This window comes from Gorilla gorilla, chromosome 14, assembly GCF_029281585.2.
Source record: "Gorilla gorilla gorilla isolate KB3781 chromosome 14, NHGRI_mGorGor1-v2.1_pri, whole genome shotgun sequence".
In the NCBI taxonomy this organism is placed as follows: Eukaryota; Metazoa; Chordata; class Mammalia; order Primates; family Hominidae; genus Gorilla; species Gorilla gorilla.
Genome location: NC_073238.2, coordinates 63,651,805 through 63,667,801, shown reverse-complemented (window position 1 = coordinate 63,667,801; position 15,997 = coordinate 63,651,805). Strand labels below are relative to the sequence as shown.

The 15,997-nt window shown below is 41.9% G+C and overlaps 1 protein-coding gene across 3 annotated transcripts in view; it reads right to left on the bottom strand.

Annotated features, from left to right (window-relative positions):
• Positions 1–6,670, bottom strand: part of CDADC1 (cytidine and dCMP deaminase domain containing 1) — a 45,494-nt gene extending 38,824 nt beyond the window's left edge. Inside the window, exons 1-2 of one of the 3 annotated variants that reach the window (XM_004054512.5) lie at positions 6,414–6,670; positions 5,568–5,662 (exon numbers count right to left, since the gene is read on the bottom strand). In XM_004054512.5, coding sequence (XP_004054560.3) covers positions 5,568–5,662; positions 6,414–6,495 — 177 coding nt within the window. In that variant the 5' untranslated portion in view covers positions 6,496–6,670. Of the gene's footprint in view, positions 1–5,567; positions 5,663–6,063; positions 6,284–6,413 lie in introns of those variants that run through there. The other 2 variants (XM_004054513.5, XM_055359839.2) reach the window with 2 other exon arrangements.
• Positions 6,671–15,997: the final 9,327 nt, after the last annotated feature.

Sequence of the window (15,997 nt, the reverse complement as noted above, 5' to 3'; positions counted from 1 at the left end):
ACTCGGGAGGCTGAGGCAGGAGAATTGCTTGAACCCGGGAGATGGAGGTTGCAGTGAGCCGAGATCACACCACTGCACTCCAGCCTGGGCAACACAGCAAGACTCTGTTTCAAAAAAAAAAAAAAGGGTGGGATAGTTAATACATTGATAAAGTTTTAAAGTAGGAATGGGAAACTTTGCAAATGTTGACCTGCTAGTCTTATGAAACAAGTGCTGGATGCTAGAAAAGAAAGAACCTTCAAAAAAGAAGTTTATAAGAAAACCCATGTTCTGGGAATGAGGTTTCTGTTCAGACAGAACAGGAAGTAGAGGAAGTGATGGTATCAGCGGAAAAACGGTAAGGATGTGGGTGCTAGTAGTGGTAATAATTATATATATGAGTGATGATAATAACAGTACCTAACATCTACTGCATGTTTATCATGTACCAGGCCCTAAATTATCTCATTTAATCCTTATAACTTTATAAAGTAGCTCCTATTATTCCCATTTTACAAATGAGGAAATTGTGACTGAGAGAGATTAAATAATTCAACCATGGTCAAACAGGTAATTAAGGGGATATGCCAGATCCAGCCCAAGATCCATTGTCTTAACCATTATGCCACATTGCTTCTGTTCTGGAAAAGTACAGTGAGGGCCTTTAGCATAAGGTACCAGAAGACACAATGGAAAGAGTTAGGAGGCTAGGTGCAGTGGCTCATGCCTGTAATCCTACCACTTCGGGAGGCTGAGGCGGGTGGACTGCTTGAGCCCAGGAGTTAGCGACCAGTCTGGGCAACATGGCAAGACCACATCTCTATTAAAATAAATACATAAACAAATAAATAAATAAGGAGACAACAACAACAACAACAACAACAACAAACACATAGTACCTAACATGTGCCAGGCACTAAGACCTTTACAAATATTAACTCATTCATTTCTCATAAAAGCCTCATGTAGTATATACTAGTAACATTTCATTTTACAGATGAGGAAGCTGACACAGAGAGATAAAGTTACCCAAAGTTATACAACTAGTAAGAGGCGGAGCCAGAGTCTGAACCCAGGCAAGGCTGGCTGTAAAACCACTGGCTACTCTAAATTACTAGACTAAGGTGCTGCTCCAATGTTTATACTAGCATTACAGCATAAGTATTTTCTTATGTTAAGTGAAAAGGGTAGGATCCAGAGTTAAATGATCTCATGTAAGTAAAGAAAGTAAGAGAAAAAAGACTGAGAAACAATTTTTAAAAAGTAATTAGTCTCTAGGAGGTGGAATTATGATAAAATTTTTCTTCTGTCCATTTTAAAAATAACAAACATATATTACTTTGGTAACTCATAAAAATACTTTCAATAAGACAAATGTTGGTAAAGTATCAAAAGCAGTATTTCCAATACAATTACATGTCTAATTGCATCTTGGTATTTCTGTGATTTACTCTGTACAACAAAAGCAGACAAGAATTTAAGTGAAACAATCTTATTACTTTAGCTTAAAGCAGATTTTTTTCCTCTTAATTGGAAAAAGTTTGTACTCAACTCTACGAACACCATGTGCAAATAATACTGGAAAAAATATACTATAGTAAATGGTACAGAAATATTAGGCACAAAATTTGGCAACATTTTGAGAAATTTAATATTTCCACAAGTATAAACACAATGGTAGCATATACTATATGTATATGAAATTTAGATGTATTCTTACTGTATAATTTAAAATTAATAACTTATCAACCCTGTAACAGTACCAAAACTGTCAAATACAAAATTGTGTTCCTGCTATGACTGCAACTACCTGCAAAATTATGTGGATATTAACTAGTACAAAAAGGAAATCCAAGAGAAAAAAATACAGTTTTTAAAAATGTTGCAGCTATAAATTCAGTTTCAATGATAATGTTTGTACAATAAATAACACTATAAAAGTGGAGTACAATATGCTCCCTTTCATTCTGTATTCTTCCCCCACACTATCATTGGTCTTGCTTTTTTGCAATGGCCATGATATCAGAAGAACTAATGAAATTATATACTTCTGCTTTATTGACATTAAATATACAAGTAATTGACAACCTACAATCATGTTCCAAATACTTGGTAAATCTCCCTTTTCGGAATTCAAAACACCTTTTTCTCATATAAACAATGTTAAAAATGATAGTCAAGTTCTCAAGCTAACACGCAAAAGCCTCTTTCACCCAGATCACTGCCAGAGTAATCCTGAGGCTCTCCCTCCCTAAGTGCCTTGGAGTCCCAAGGCCTGTAAGGTAAGAACAGAAGTAAAGGCCTACCCAAGACCATGGTGAGAGGGTTGTAGTCCTAGGACACATGGGTATGGGAGCAAGCTGGAAAGACACCAATGCAGTGAATAGGAGCTGGGCATGCTCCAGGACCAGGAGCTAAGAGTGATAATCTTTCATATAGCCAAGTCAATCCTAGTTCCAGGTTGCCTGGCTTTCTGAAGACATGGATGTTCTTTGTTTTGATGCCTTCTGTACTCATTTCTATGTGTTATAATTTTCCATTTAAAAGCCTTAAATAGACATGCGTATGAGTCAGATTTCTAAATAAGATCCCAAATAAAATATTTGAAACAAAAGACTTATTTATTTTCATTTAGAAAACTTCCATGGTGCCCACCAGATGAAGGAATGAGATGCCAGGAAAACTTGGAGTCATTGGCTTGGGAGAAAATGAGAGTCATAACCTTGATCTTTTGTTAAACATGATATAAAGTTGTATAACATTTTGTTGCTAATATAGTTTTGAAATTTCCTTGGTAGTATTTTTTTTAACAAAATGCTAACTGAAAGCTTCATCTCAGTTTTCTCAGATCCACAGCTTTCCCTATATAGTATGAGGAAACAGTAGGGTGTGTATTATTTGCAAACAAACTTCAACAATTAGTTGGCCAATCAATTCCTTCCTAATAGAAACATAAATGTCATTTCTCACTAATTAAATATAACTTGTGCCTGTTGAAAAAAAAACTTAATTTCAGCACAGGATGTGGTGTGTATGTAAAAAAACAGAACTAAAATGAGATCACATCTGGATATTTACAAAAAAAAGAACGCCTTTTCAAAATTTGTATTCAATCTCTAATATGTCCAGTTTTTATAAGTTTTTTTTTTTCTTTTTTTTTCTGTCGCCAGGCTGGAGTGCCGTAGCGTGATCTCAGCTCAATGCAATCTCTGCCTCCCGGGTTCAAGCGATTCTCCTGCCTCAGCCTCCTAAGTAGCTGGGACTACAGGCACGCACCACCACGCCCAGCTACTTTTTGTATTTTTGGCAGAGACGGGGTTTCACCATGTTGGCCAAGATGGTCTCGATCTCTTGACCTTGTGATCTGCCTGCCTTGGCCTCCCAAAGTGCTGGGATTACAGGCATGAGCCACTGCACCCGGCCTAAAAGTCTTAAATCTCTAAATATTTGTTTCTAATCTGGCTCTTCAAAATAAATTTTATCTGAAAACAAAACAAAACAAAACAAAAAAAACACAACACTACATAAAATCCCTAACAGCTTGGAAATCTACTTTCATAAAATAATACTAAGCTATTAACAAGTAGAAGGAATAAAGGAATTTCAAAATTAATGAAGGAAATGAAGAGCTTTCTCAGCCATTAATAACATGTAGAGCCAGAGTGGGGGGATGAGGATGAGAAATATGGAATAACGATGTATAATATTTTAAATAATGTTTTACTATCTATAAAACACTTCACATAGGAATTGGGGGAGGAAACTACACCAAGAGATAGCATTTTATTATGAGAAGCGAATATCCTCACATCCTGTTAAAATTCCTCAATGCAATTCCTATATTGATAGGATAAAATCTAAACTCCTTTGCAAGGCATACAATGCTTTTTATGATATGATTCCTGTCTACATTGTCAAGCTCCTCTCCAGTCTCTTCCCTCTACCTAACTTCACTTTCTGGCCTGAGGACCACAAATTCTCTCATTGCTCCAAGCTTTTCCATGTAGAGTTCCTTGGCTTGGGCAAAAGTCCACTAATCCTTCACGTCTCAGTGCAAATACGACCTTCTCTGTGAATCCTTCCTTCACTTCCCCATATAGATAGAGCCTGGCTCCCAGTCTTGCCAACATCTCTGCTTATACTATGTACTCACTCCACCAATTCTGTTTTAATTGTTTAAATGCCTAGTGTTTCTTCTCATTAGAAAATAAAGACCATGTTTTTTCTGCTTTGTGTCTCCAGTGCCAAGCACAAAACCTCATCCACAGTAAAATGAAAAGAGTAGGTGGTCTCCTAAGAGTACTGTGGGAATTTAAGGATTTATAGTCTTTCTCTGGAAAATCTAAAGCAACCTTGCAGCAGAATTATGGGCAAGTTGGAAACCTCAGCGAGTTCATGCAGAATATAACTACAACTTTGTAAGAGTAAAAATAAAAAACCTCATGCTTAAGATTGGAAGTACCAAAATATTAACAGTAATGTTGTTAGAGTGGTGAGAAGGCATGGGTAATTTTCTGCCCCAGCCCCCTCCTTTTACCTCTGTTTTAAAAAAAGTCTTAAATGCTCAACTTAACCTAATACTATTTTCCAATGGCCGTGGCCCCCTATAAAAATTAATGCCAACACCCTAAGCTTCCAAAATTATCAAACAGAAATGATGAGAACCTAGCATCATGCCATTCCAAGCATGGAGGAAAATGAGAACCTAGCCCCTTGTTGCCCCAAGGGTAGGAGAAAGAAAAGACGCAGGATGTCTATACTTCCAATTCCAATATATTGGCTTTTATGATTATTCTTACTATACATTTCTGATTTTTTTTTTTTGAGATGGAGTCTTGCTCTGTCACCCAGGCTGGAGTGCAGTGGTGCAATCTCAGCTCACTGTAACCTCCAACGATTCGTTCAAGCGATTCTCATGCCTCAGCCTCCCGAGTAGCTGGGACTACAGGCGGATACCACCACTCCTGGCTAATTTTTGTATGTTTAATAGAGACGGGGTTTCACTATGTTGCTCAGGCTGGTTTCGAACTCCTGACCTCAGGTGATCCACCCACCTCAGCCTCACAAAGTGCTAGGATTACAGGTGTGAGCCACTGCACACAGCCCATTTCTAATCTGTTTTGATCCTGTCTTTCAAGATCCAAAAAGAGACTACTTCCATCCAACATTAATCAATTAGCACTCATATAATGCTAGACCCTAAAGGGTATATGCTAGGTAAAATAAGACATGGTCTCTATCTCCAGGCAATTTATATATTTCTGTGGCAGAGGGGTAAACTACCTAGATAAAACAACAATATATATAATTGGGGGAAATTATGTGGTATAGACAATAATCTTATTAGCCGAACTGACATATAAATACCATTAGTACCTGATAAACATGGTATTCTCAGAAAGTATTTTTAGAATGGAAGATGACTTATTACGGCTGGGAATTATAAAGTGTCATGTTAATCAATAAAGATATTGTTTAAATCTTAAGCCTTGTTAAGTTTGGTTTTAGGTATGACAGAAACTGGAGCAATAAACTCAGATTTTAAACCACTGCTTTTCTAAGGGGAGAAACTATGAAACCAATTATACCTGAGATTTTTGCCGCTGGGCTTCTGCTGGAAAGAGCTCCATCCAGAGGCTGAGCAGAGTGAAAAGGTTGACTTTAGAAAGCCTTGGTATCTGACCTACAAAAGAGACGACAAACACTTTAAAATTTGTTACTAATGGTGAAAAAGGGAGCCAATCTCAATGCCACTTAGGTGCTGCAGCCTAAGCCCAGCTGCTTTCGCAAGAGGCACAGAAAAAGATAGGGGACAAGAGAGTCAGAGGTATCTTAGCAGTAGACGCTTCAGCCTTAGTCGTGGCTACCTCCTTCTCCATTTAAAAAGTCGAGCCTTCTTTCTCCAGCCCTCACCCTGCAGGAAAAAACGGTACAGCTAATACACATAGCTGAGGGGGACAACCCAAAGCAAGCTGTGAAAAGTCTTCGCATCTGACGTCGTCGTGGTGCAAGCTTTTCTTTGGACTGTGATGGGGCGTTGCTAAAAGGAAAGCGATTAGAACACAGCCCGAAAAATGCGCTGACCTTCGACGGTAAAGCAGTCGAAATACAGGAAAGCGTCACGTGCGGTTAATTTGGAAATCAAGGCAAAAGCGCCGTTTGGAAATGTTCAGGCTCTTTGACCTCAGAGGCCCCAGCTCTAGGTCCTGTGAGAAGTAGCTAAGAGGGGTAAAAAGCGAGACTTCAAAAGCCAGTGCGACCGAGCCGATTGGTCCTGGCGACCGCGGGGGGGACACGCAGAGGGCGGGCAGGAGACATCCAAAAGCAGCAGGGGAGGCAAAGAGGCGCAGACAAGGAATCTGGAGTTCAATGACGGGAGACGCACAGGGCAGAGCGAAAGGTAGGGTGGCGGGAGCAGGGTCCCGGACACTCACCGGTCATGCTGCCAGTCTGGGTGCTGACTGACCGCCCGGCCCTCGCGCTCTCCAGATTTTGCATCTGCCCAGCTTCTTTCATCCCAAACCTAGCGTCCTCTGCTGCCAAGGAAACCTCTCCCAGTCAGACATGATCTCGGCCCTAGCGCCCCCGCCTCTCGCCTGCCCTCAGCAACTGTAAGGCAACGGCCCACTAGGCGCAGCCGGATGACGCCTCAAGCTTGACCGCCACTTCAGGGCTCCTCGTGTGACGTCATAGAGAGGCGGGGCTGCGGCGCCAGAGGGCTGCCCCTCGGCCGGTGACCGAGTTAAGCACCGAGCTGTAAATCGCTTGAGACCTGTATTTGGTTGTTTTGTTGGTTTTGCCAAGTAAGGTCACTTGAGGATTTCTTGGCTTGAGGTCCCAGGTTGCGCAGACTCTGACTGCATCGAGTTGAGAATTTTGGTCGGAATGTTAAAGTGGAAACCTACCCCAGGCTGTCATGGTCAGTGTTTTAGAGAACTTCCTGGGTTGGGGTGTGGAGCTGGGCGGTCCAGGATGTTCTGTCATCAGAGACTGGCGGGTTCTGGGGAACTTGGTGCCGTGGAACACAGTAGGGACGTTCTGCTTCTCATCAAGAACATGAAGACATTAAGAGGTGGAATTGTAATGGGGAAAAAGGTGAGAGGAGGCAGTAGGAGTTATTTTGTTTTTAATTTCTAATGTCTAGTTTATTTCCACAAAACATCTGTATCATACCAGTTCTTTGAAATTTGTTCAGACTTGTTTTATGACCTAGATCAGCACTGTCCAGTAGGATTTCCTATAGTATTCTGTATCTGCACTGTCCAATATGGTAGCCACTAGCCACATGTGGCTATTGAGCATCTGAAATGTGGCCAGTACAACCAAGGAACTGCATTTTTAACTTAATTTAGTTTTAATTAATTCACATTTTAAGTAGTGACATGTGGCTATTGGCTACTACTGTACTGGACAACATTACTCTAGACTCTCCTCCTGGAATTCCTATTAGGCATAGGTTAAACCTTCTGAGGTTCTAAATTATTATTTTTAAAATATTGCATCATTTTGTTTCTCTGAGCCACATTCTGGCTAATTTCTTCAGATCTATCTTTCAGCTTGCTATTTATTTCTTTGGCTTGTAGAATTTTTTCTAGTTCGCCTGTTCTGAGGGTAAAGCTCTTCAGGTGATTTGACTATATCCAGAGAACTCTATTCTGCACCTTTCCTGAAGTCTAGACTTTGTTGACAGTGCCTTCATGGCAATTAACACTAAGGTTTAAAGACAGGCCATGGACTAGGAGAAAATATTTGCAAAGCACGTATCCAACAAAGGACTCATATCCAGAATATATAAAGAACCATATAAACTCAGAGTAAGTAAACACTCCAGTTAGAAAATGGATCAAAGACTTGAATAGTCATTTCACCAAAGAAGATATACAGATGGCAAATAAACATGTAAAACAGTGTTCAGTGTCATTGGCCATTAGGGAAATGTATATTAAAACCACAATGAGATTCTACTACACACCTATTTAAATGGCTAAAATAACAAGTACTGACAGCACTAAATGCTATTGAGGATGCAGAGCAACCGGATCTCTCATACATTGCTGGTAGGACTATAAAATGGCATAACCACTCTAGAAAACAGTTTGACAGTTTCTTATAAAGTTGCACATATGCTTATCATATCACCCAGCAATCACACTCCTGGGTATTTATCCTAGACAAACCAAAACTTATGTTCAAACAAAACTCTGTACATGAATGTCATGGTGGCTTTATTTTTAATAGTCAAAAACTGAAAACAGGCCAGGCGTGGTGGCTCACACCTGTAATCCCAGCACTTTGGGAGGCCAAGGCGGGCGGATCATGAGGTCAGGAGTTTGAGATCAGCCTGGGCAACATGGCAAAACCCCGTCTCTACTAAAAATACAAAAAATTAGCCAGGCGTGGTGGCACGCACCTGTAGTCCCACCTACTCAGGAGGCTTAGGCAGGAGAATCGCTTGAACCTGGGAGGTGGAGGTTGCAGTGAGCCAAGATTGCGCCACTGCACTCCAGCCTGGGCAACAGAGAGAGACTCCATCTCAAAAAAAAAAACAAAAAAAAAAACAAAACAAAACTGTAAACAAGCCAAACAGTCCTTAGTGAATGAATAGAAAGCAAACTGGAGTATATCCATGCCATGGGACACTACTCAGCCATAAAAATTAATGAGCTATTGATACGTACAGCTTGAATGAATCTCAAGGGCATTGTGGTGAGTTTTTAAAAGCCAGTCTTAAAGTGTTGTATACTGTATGATTCCATCTAGATACCATTCTCATAGCCAAAAAAAAATTATAACATTGAAGAACAAATCCATGATTGCCAAATGTTATGGTTGGGACAAGGGTCTGACTGTTAAGAGGTAACATGACAGAGTTTCTTTGTGTTGACAGTTACTCATATCTATACATGTGATAAAATTCATAGAGCTATACACCAAAAATGCAAAGTGGTACATTCAAAACTAGTAGAACACAAATAAGATCTATACCTGTATTAACAGTATTTTACCAGTATCAGTTTCCTGATTTTACCAAAGTGCTGTGAATATGTAAGACATTATTATTGCAGAAGCTGGGTGAAGGGTAACACAGGAACTCTATTATTTTTGCAACATTCTTTAAGTCTTAAACTCTCAAAATAACTATATATATATATATATACACACATATATACATATATATATATATACATACACACCTATATATGTTATATGTGTGTTTGTGTGTGTATCTTTAATCCCCAGCAGTCTAGATCTGCCCTGCCCTTCAAACAATCATTAGCTTTATTGCTCATTAACCTCTCTTTGGACTCCTGGTCTCATTCCATTTTCAGTCCTTCAGTATTTCAGAGCAGTTTAAATACTTGGACTATTTCTCTTACTTTCTTGCTAGCTCAGCCATATTTTATCCTGCATTTTTAAGTATTTGTAGCTGAAATATTTTTCAGACTAGGCTAACTTTTCCACAGTATTGGTGGAATAATTGTTCTGCTGCAGAGGAATAAGAGGACTAAAAAGGATTATAAAATGAAATTTTCCCTAAGTGCTGAGAAGTGGACAAACTCAGAGCAGCTGAGTTCTACAAAGGCCAGTTTAATCAATAAAATGGTTTTTCAGTCAATAAACAATTCTATATATCAAGTGGAAGGACCATGGGCTTTGATATGAGATAGACAAGCTGTATTCACACTCTAAGAACAGAAGTTATTTACCAGTTACTGTATCAGTTGGCTTAGATCCGGCTTGCTGTGGGTAACAAATGTGAACCCCCAAAATCTAAGATGGGTCTCAGTTAATTTAGAAAGTTTATTTTGCCAAAGTTAAGGATATGCGCCTGTGACAGCCTCAGGAGGTCTTGACGACATGTGCCCAAGGTGGTCAGAGCACAGCTTGGTTTTGTACATTTTAGGGAGATATGAAACATCCATCAACATATGTAAGATGAACATTGGTTTGGTCTAGAAAGGTGGGACATCCTCGAAGTTGTGGGGGGGCTTCCAGGTCTTAGGTAGATAAGAAACAAATGCTAGCATTCTTTTGAGCTTCTGATTACCCTTTCTAAAGGAGGCAATCAGATATACATTTATCTCAGTGAGCAGAGGGATGACTTGAATAGAAGGGAGGCAGGTTTGTCCTAAGCAGTTCCCAGCTTGATTTCTCCCTTTAGCTTAGTGATTTTGGGGCCCCAAGATTCATTTTCCTTTCACACAAATGACCATGAAATCTCAGTGGCTTGCCCCCACAAAGGTTAATTTTTACTCATGTTACATGCTGCTGCTCCTGTGAATTGGCTCTGGGATCCAGGCTAAAGGAGCAGCCTCTGTCCTTTCTTTCTTTTTTCCACCCTCAATTCCCCTGTATGTGACTCACCTTCCTAGCATGCTAGTTGCTTCTTTGGCTTTCCAGCCCTTTCCTCTGCCTCTGCTGTAATAGCCTCTTCTCCCTTGAAGGGGAGGGGAGGGGAGGTTATCAAATGCCTTTTTGACTGACTGACTCAGGGAAGAAGGAAGGGAGGAAGGAAGGGGCCAGGGAAAGAAGGAAGGAAAGGATGATGGTAAAACATTTATCACAAATTTTCATGAAGGGCTACATGATCCCAAGTAGTATGGTGCTTGGCAAAGCACAGGTGCTCAATAATGTTGATTGTCCCTCCCTTTTTCATCTTTCATTTACCTATTCTCTGTAGTAGCCTGAGTTTTCTTTTACTCTAGGTCCTGTGGATTGGGAATGTTAGTCTTAGCAGTGTGTTTATTAGGACAGAATCCTCTCAACAAAGCAAGCTGATGGTCTGTGGAGTTGATCATAGTCACTGAATCTGTAGCTGGATCTGCTGATGCTGGTGGTGCTTATGGAATACCTGGCTTGTGGAAGAAAATGTACCTCACACTCAATTTTGCTCTTGTGAGAAGGCACTCCATGACCAGTGCCAGAGACACTGGGTTGTAGCAGATAAAGGATTTACCTATAGGGTCACCAAAGGAGGAGATGGGAGGGAATCTTAAATCCATCTGTCTGAGGAGTTTGGGGCTACAGTCTTTAGGGTTTTGGAGTGGGCCCAAGTGTGGAGAGTGTTCACTGGTCGAAGAGCACAGGGTGAAGTCATAGGACAGGGAGATGAAGAAGCTGTGTTCTTATGCTCATCCCGTTCTTCTGTGAGGGTCTCCAAACTGGTCACTGAAATTTGGATCTGAGAACATCTTAAGCAATCCTTAAACAAAAGCCTTATGATTCTGTCAGAGATCATCTCTATAGGAACAACAGGGATGCAAATCAATTTTTAAACAGTCTTATTGAAGTAGGATATTTCCCTGACCCCTTTGCAGGACTCACAATAGGGGTGCCCCATTTACTCAGCCCACAGCTCTCAACTCCTTACAGGAGGGAGCGCATGAGCAAATAAGGCAGGAACTGGAGTACACAACCACTGGAATCAGCTGGCCACTTCATCACCACCAGGAGTGAACTCCACTCATTCGGACTCACTGCTCTCCACCCCTTATGGGAGGGAGCACACAGGTGAGCGGGTGCAGGAGCCAGGGTGAGCACTTTTGAGCACCAGCAGGAGCAAACTCCATGCATGCCCCCAAGGCAGTATCTGGTGGGGTGCCTGCAACCCCTGAAGCCCCAGAGGGAGTGTTACAGTGGTCTTTTAGCTCTGCCATCTGCAGACAGCTTAAGTGTTAACAGCTCTGCAGAGCCTCCCTCTGCCTTTTCATGTGAGGGAGCTGTCTTCCACCAGTGAGGGCAAAGGGCCAGTGTGACAGCCTTTTGCATCTGCACTTGTGGCTCCTAGGCTCTTGTTTGGCATCCAGGAGAAATGAGTTTGGACGAAGGAATTGAAGGATGGCAAAAACAGGATTTTATTGCTGATAAAAGTGGCCCTCAGCAGGAAGGGGAGCTGAAAAGGGGATGGGGTGGGAAGGTAATCTTCCCCTGAAGTCTGCTGTCTCTGGCCAGATTCTTCTCTGAAGTTATGCTGTCAAGCTGTCTCTCTGAAGTCAAGCCACTTCTCTCAGACGTTGAGCCATAGTCTCTGATGTCCAGCTGCTTCTCCTTTTTGCCGGCTGAGTCTGGGGTTTTTATAAGCACAGGATAGGGAGCAGGGCGGGCCATGGGTGGTTTTGGAAAAGGCAGCATTTGAGCGGGAGAACAGGGATGTAAGTTCTCACTTTGGGCTGCAGTCTCAGGCTTTTTGGCTTGAGGATGGGACTTTGCCAGGGACCTGCCCCTGTCTGCCTAGAATTTCTCTGCCTCCTGTCTCCATCATTATAACCTTAATGTCAGAAATCCTATCTTTAGGAACAATGGGGATGCAAATGGTCAGGATCTAGTGACTTTTGGCAACAAGGAAGTGTGCTGAATTGTGGCCTGATTAGTTCTTTTTTTTTTTTTTTAAGACAGAGTCTCATTCTGTTGCCCAGGTAGGCTGGAGTGTAGTGGCACAATACTGGCTCAGTGCAACCTCTGCCTCCTAGGTTCAAGTGATTCTCATGTCTCTGCCTCCTGAATAGCAAGGATTACAGACACATGCCACCAAGCCTGGCTAATTTTTGTATTTTTGGTAGAGACCAGGTTTTACCGTGTTGGCCAGGCTGGTCTCGAACTCCTGAACTCAAGCGATCCACCCACCTTCGCCTCCCAAAAGTGCTGGGATTACACGTGTGAGCCACCGCGCCTGTCTGATTAGTTCTTTTTTTTTTTTTTTTTTGTAGATACGGAGTCTTGCTCTGTCGCCCCAGGCTGGAGTGCAGTGGCACGATCTCGGCTCACTGCAACCTCTGCCTCCCAGGTTCAAGCATTTCTCCTGCCTCAGCCTCCCGAGTAGCTGGGACTACAGACACATGCTGCCATGCCCAGCTAATTTCTTTTGTATTTTAGTAGAGATGGGGTTTCACCGTGTTGCCTAGGCTGGTCTCGAACTCCTGAGCTCAGGCAGTCTGCCTGCCTTGGCCTCCCAAAGTGCTAGGATTACAGGCGTGAGCCACCGCGCCCGGCTGATTCATTCTTAATTATAACTATATTTCTGTCCAGAACCCAGCATGCCATTCTTGTCAACCCTGTGGGGATGGTTTCAATTTGGTCATTTCGGGCAAAAAATGTGATTATCACCACCACCCTGTGTCCGGAGATTAAGGTTTCCTAAACAACTCTTAGAAGGCCATTCCTGGCAGCACTTAAATCCTGAGGAAGCAAAGAGCAACCTGAAACAAAATCCAGATGCCCTTCAGGAATATGTGCTTTGTTATGGAGGGCAGTGCTGCCAAAGAGAAATGACTTCTCAGGTTTTCCATATATTGTCCCAAATAATCTTCTCAGAAAAGTAAACTTGGTGCCATGTAGATTAATGTGCTGCAGAGTAAGAATGTTCAGGCAGCCCTGGAAACGGTGCTCCCCTGAGGTGGGAAGGACTGGCAAGCCCACTTTCCCTTGTTCTCCCAAGCTCTCTATGAAAAGCCTGCCTGAGAGGGGGTGGGCAGAGGGGCCTGGGCAGCACAGTCAATGTCCAAGCTCATTTTGGGTCCCTGTTTGTGTGGCACCTCTGGACTGTCAGGTAGGGCCACCTGGGTTCAGATATTTCTGAATCATCATCCCTATAGAAGTTATCTAATTAGACACATTAGAAATCAACAGAAGGAGGGCTGGGTGCAGTGGCTTGTGCCCATAGTCCCATCCCTTTGGGAGGCCAAAGCCAGAGAATCACTTGAGGCCAGGAGTTCAAGACCAGCCTGGGCAACATAGTGAGACTCCATCTCTACAAAACACTTTTTAAAATTAGCCAGTTGTGGGAATGTGCATCTGTAGCCACAGCCACTCCAGAGGCTAAGGTGAGAGGATCGCTTGAGCCCAAGAGTTTGAGGCTGCAGTGAGCTATGATTGCACCACTGTATGCCAGCCTGGGCAACAGAGTGAGACAGCATCTCTAAACAAAAATAAAAAAGAAATCAACAGAAGACACTAGAGGGAGGGGTAGGGGCGAGAGGATGGATAGGAGAGGGAGTAGGGAGGAAACTAACACTGATGGAATATCTGCTATGATCAGACACCCTATGTAACAATAATGATAATAGTAATAATAGTATCTTACATTATTGAGCCTTTACAGTGTTCCAGGCTCTGTTCTAGGTACTTTATGTTTATTATCTCATTTGCTCCTTCCAGCAACCTTGCGATGTGGGCAATATTATTTAGCTCCACTTATAGGAACCAAGACATTCGGTAACTTGCTCCAATAGACATAGCTTGAAACGGGTCGGGGCAGGATATAAATGGACATTATGACTTCATTTACTACCCACAACAACCCTATGAAATAGATTTTTATCATCTCCATTATGCAGGTGAGGAAACTAAGGCCCTCAGACCAGCAACATCGCCATCACGTGGGAGCTTGTGAGAAAAACAGTATCTTGGGCTGCACTTCAGACTTTCTGAGTCAGAATCTGTACATCCACCACTGGGCTAGGCCAGTGGGCTCCAGCGATTCTCCAACTGGAGTATGCGTAAGAGTCCTTCAGAGACTACGTTAAAACCCAGATATCTGGGTCCCAGCCTTAGAGATTCTGAATCAGTGGTTTTTAGCTAAAGTATTTTGGCCTTCTGTAGAATTGCTTTTACCAAAAGCAATTGATACCCAGTACTTTTTGGTATCGTATCATCTGCTGATGTTAACTGATGCTACAAGCAAAATTTTCATACCAGATTCGAGCAAGTGTCAAAGTTTTATTTGGCCCGGAGGTTACAAACTTTTTTGGAAAGGCCCAGATAGCAAATATTTTAGGCTTTTCAGACCATTTAGTCTGTGTCACAACTATTCCATTCTGCTACAAAAGCAGCCATAGATGATATGAAAACGACTGAGTGTGACTGTTTTCCAATAAAACTCAATTAACTCCCCCTCATTTAACTCCTAAAATGAGTGAACCGTTGGTGGCGGCAATGAGACCTAGTTCAGAGTGTATTTGAGGAACAGGATTTAAATACTTGAAGAGAAAAGGATTCTCTAAAATAGCTAAGTTAGGTACAATATGCCTGGTTAACTTTCTTTAGGGCAATAAAACCATATACTTTTGGGTTAACTTTTTTAAAAAGATTTTATTTTTTTAGAGCAGTTTTAGGTTCACAGCAAAATGGAGTGGAAAATAGAGATTTCCCATATGGCCCCTGCCACACACATGCACAGCCTCCCCAACTATTAACATCCCCCACCAGAGTGGTGCATTTGTTACAGTTGATGAACCTACACTGACATGTCATCATCACCCAAAGTCCACAGTTTACATTGGAATTCACTCTTGGTGTTGTACATTCTCTGGGTTTGGGCAAATGTGTAGGGACATGTGTCCACCATTGTAGTATATCATACAGAGTAGTTTCACTGCCTTAAAAATCCTCCGTGCTTTGCTTTATTCATCCCTGCACCCTAACTCCTGGCAACACTAGTCTTCTTTTTTACTGTCTCCATAGTTTTGCCTTTTCTAGAATGTCATATAGTTGGAATCATTGTATGTAGTTGTGGAGGCTAACGCAACTCCATCTTGGATGCCAATCTGCCCTGTTGACTTCTTGATTAACCTCAATTTAGGGAAGGCTGCTATCTTCCATTTTATCTACTGTTCCTTGTGTAAGAGCTTGTACTTACTGTAAATCCTGCCCTTAGGTCAAAACTCCCTTGACCATAAATTCTGCTCTAGGCAGATTCACATAGCATCTTGCCTTTCCCTATAACTGTCCTACACATTCCTTCCCTATGACATGGAAGCCCTGGGTCTGTGGGGGTCATAGTGTGGGAATCCAACACCTTGTCTGGCAGCTGCCCAGGACATTGTGGCTTCTCTTCCTAAGTCCCTATTAAATGTTTTTGTTTGTTTGTTTGTTTTTTCCTGAGAAACCGAATGTGTCAGCCTCTTTCTTGGCCTCTTAGCTTCCGCAGACTTTAGGGGTAGATTTCCATAGACCTGCCCATTGCAGAACAGTAGTCTTTTCAGACTGGCTTCTCTCTTAGTAATATGCATTATTTAAGTTT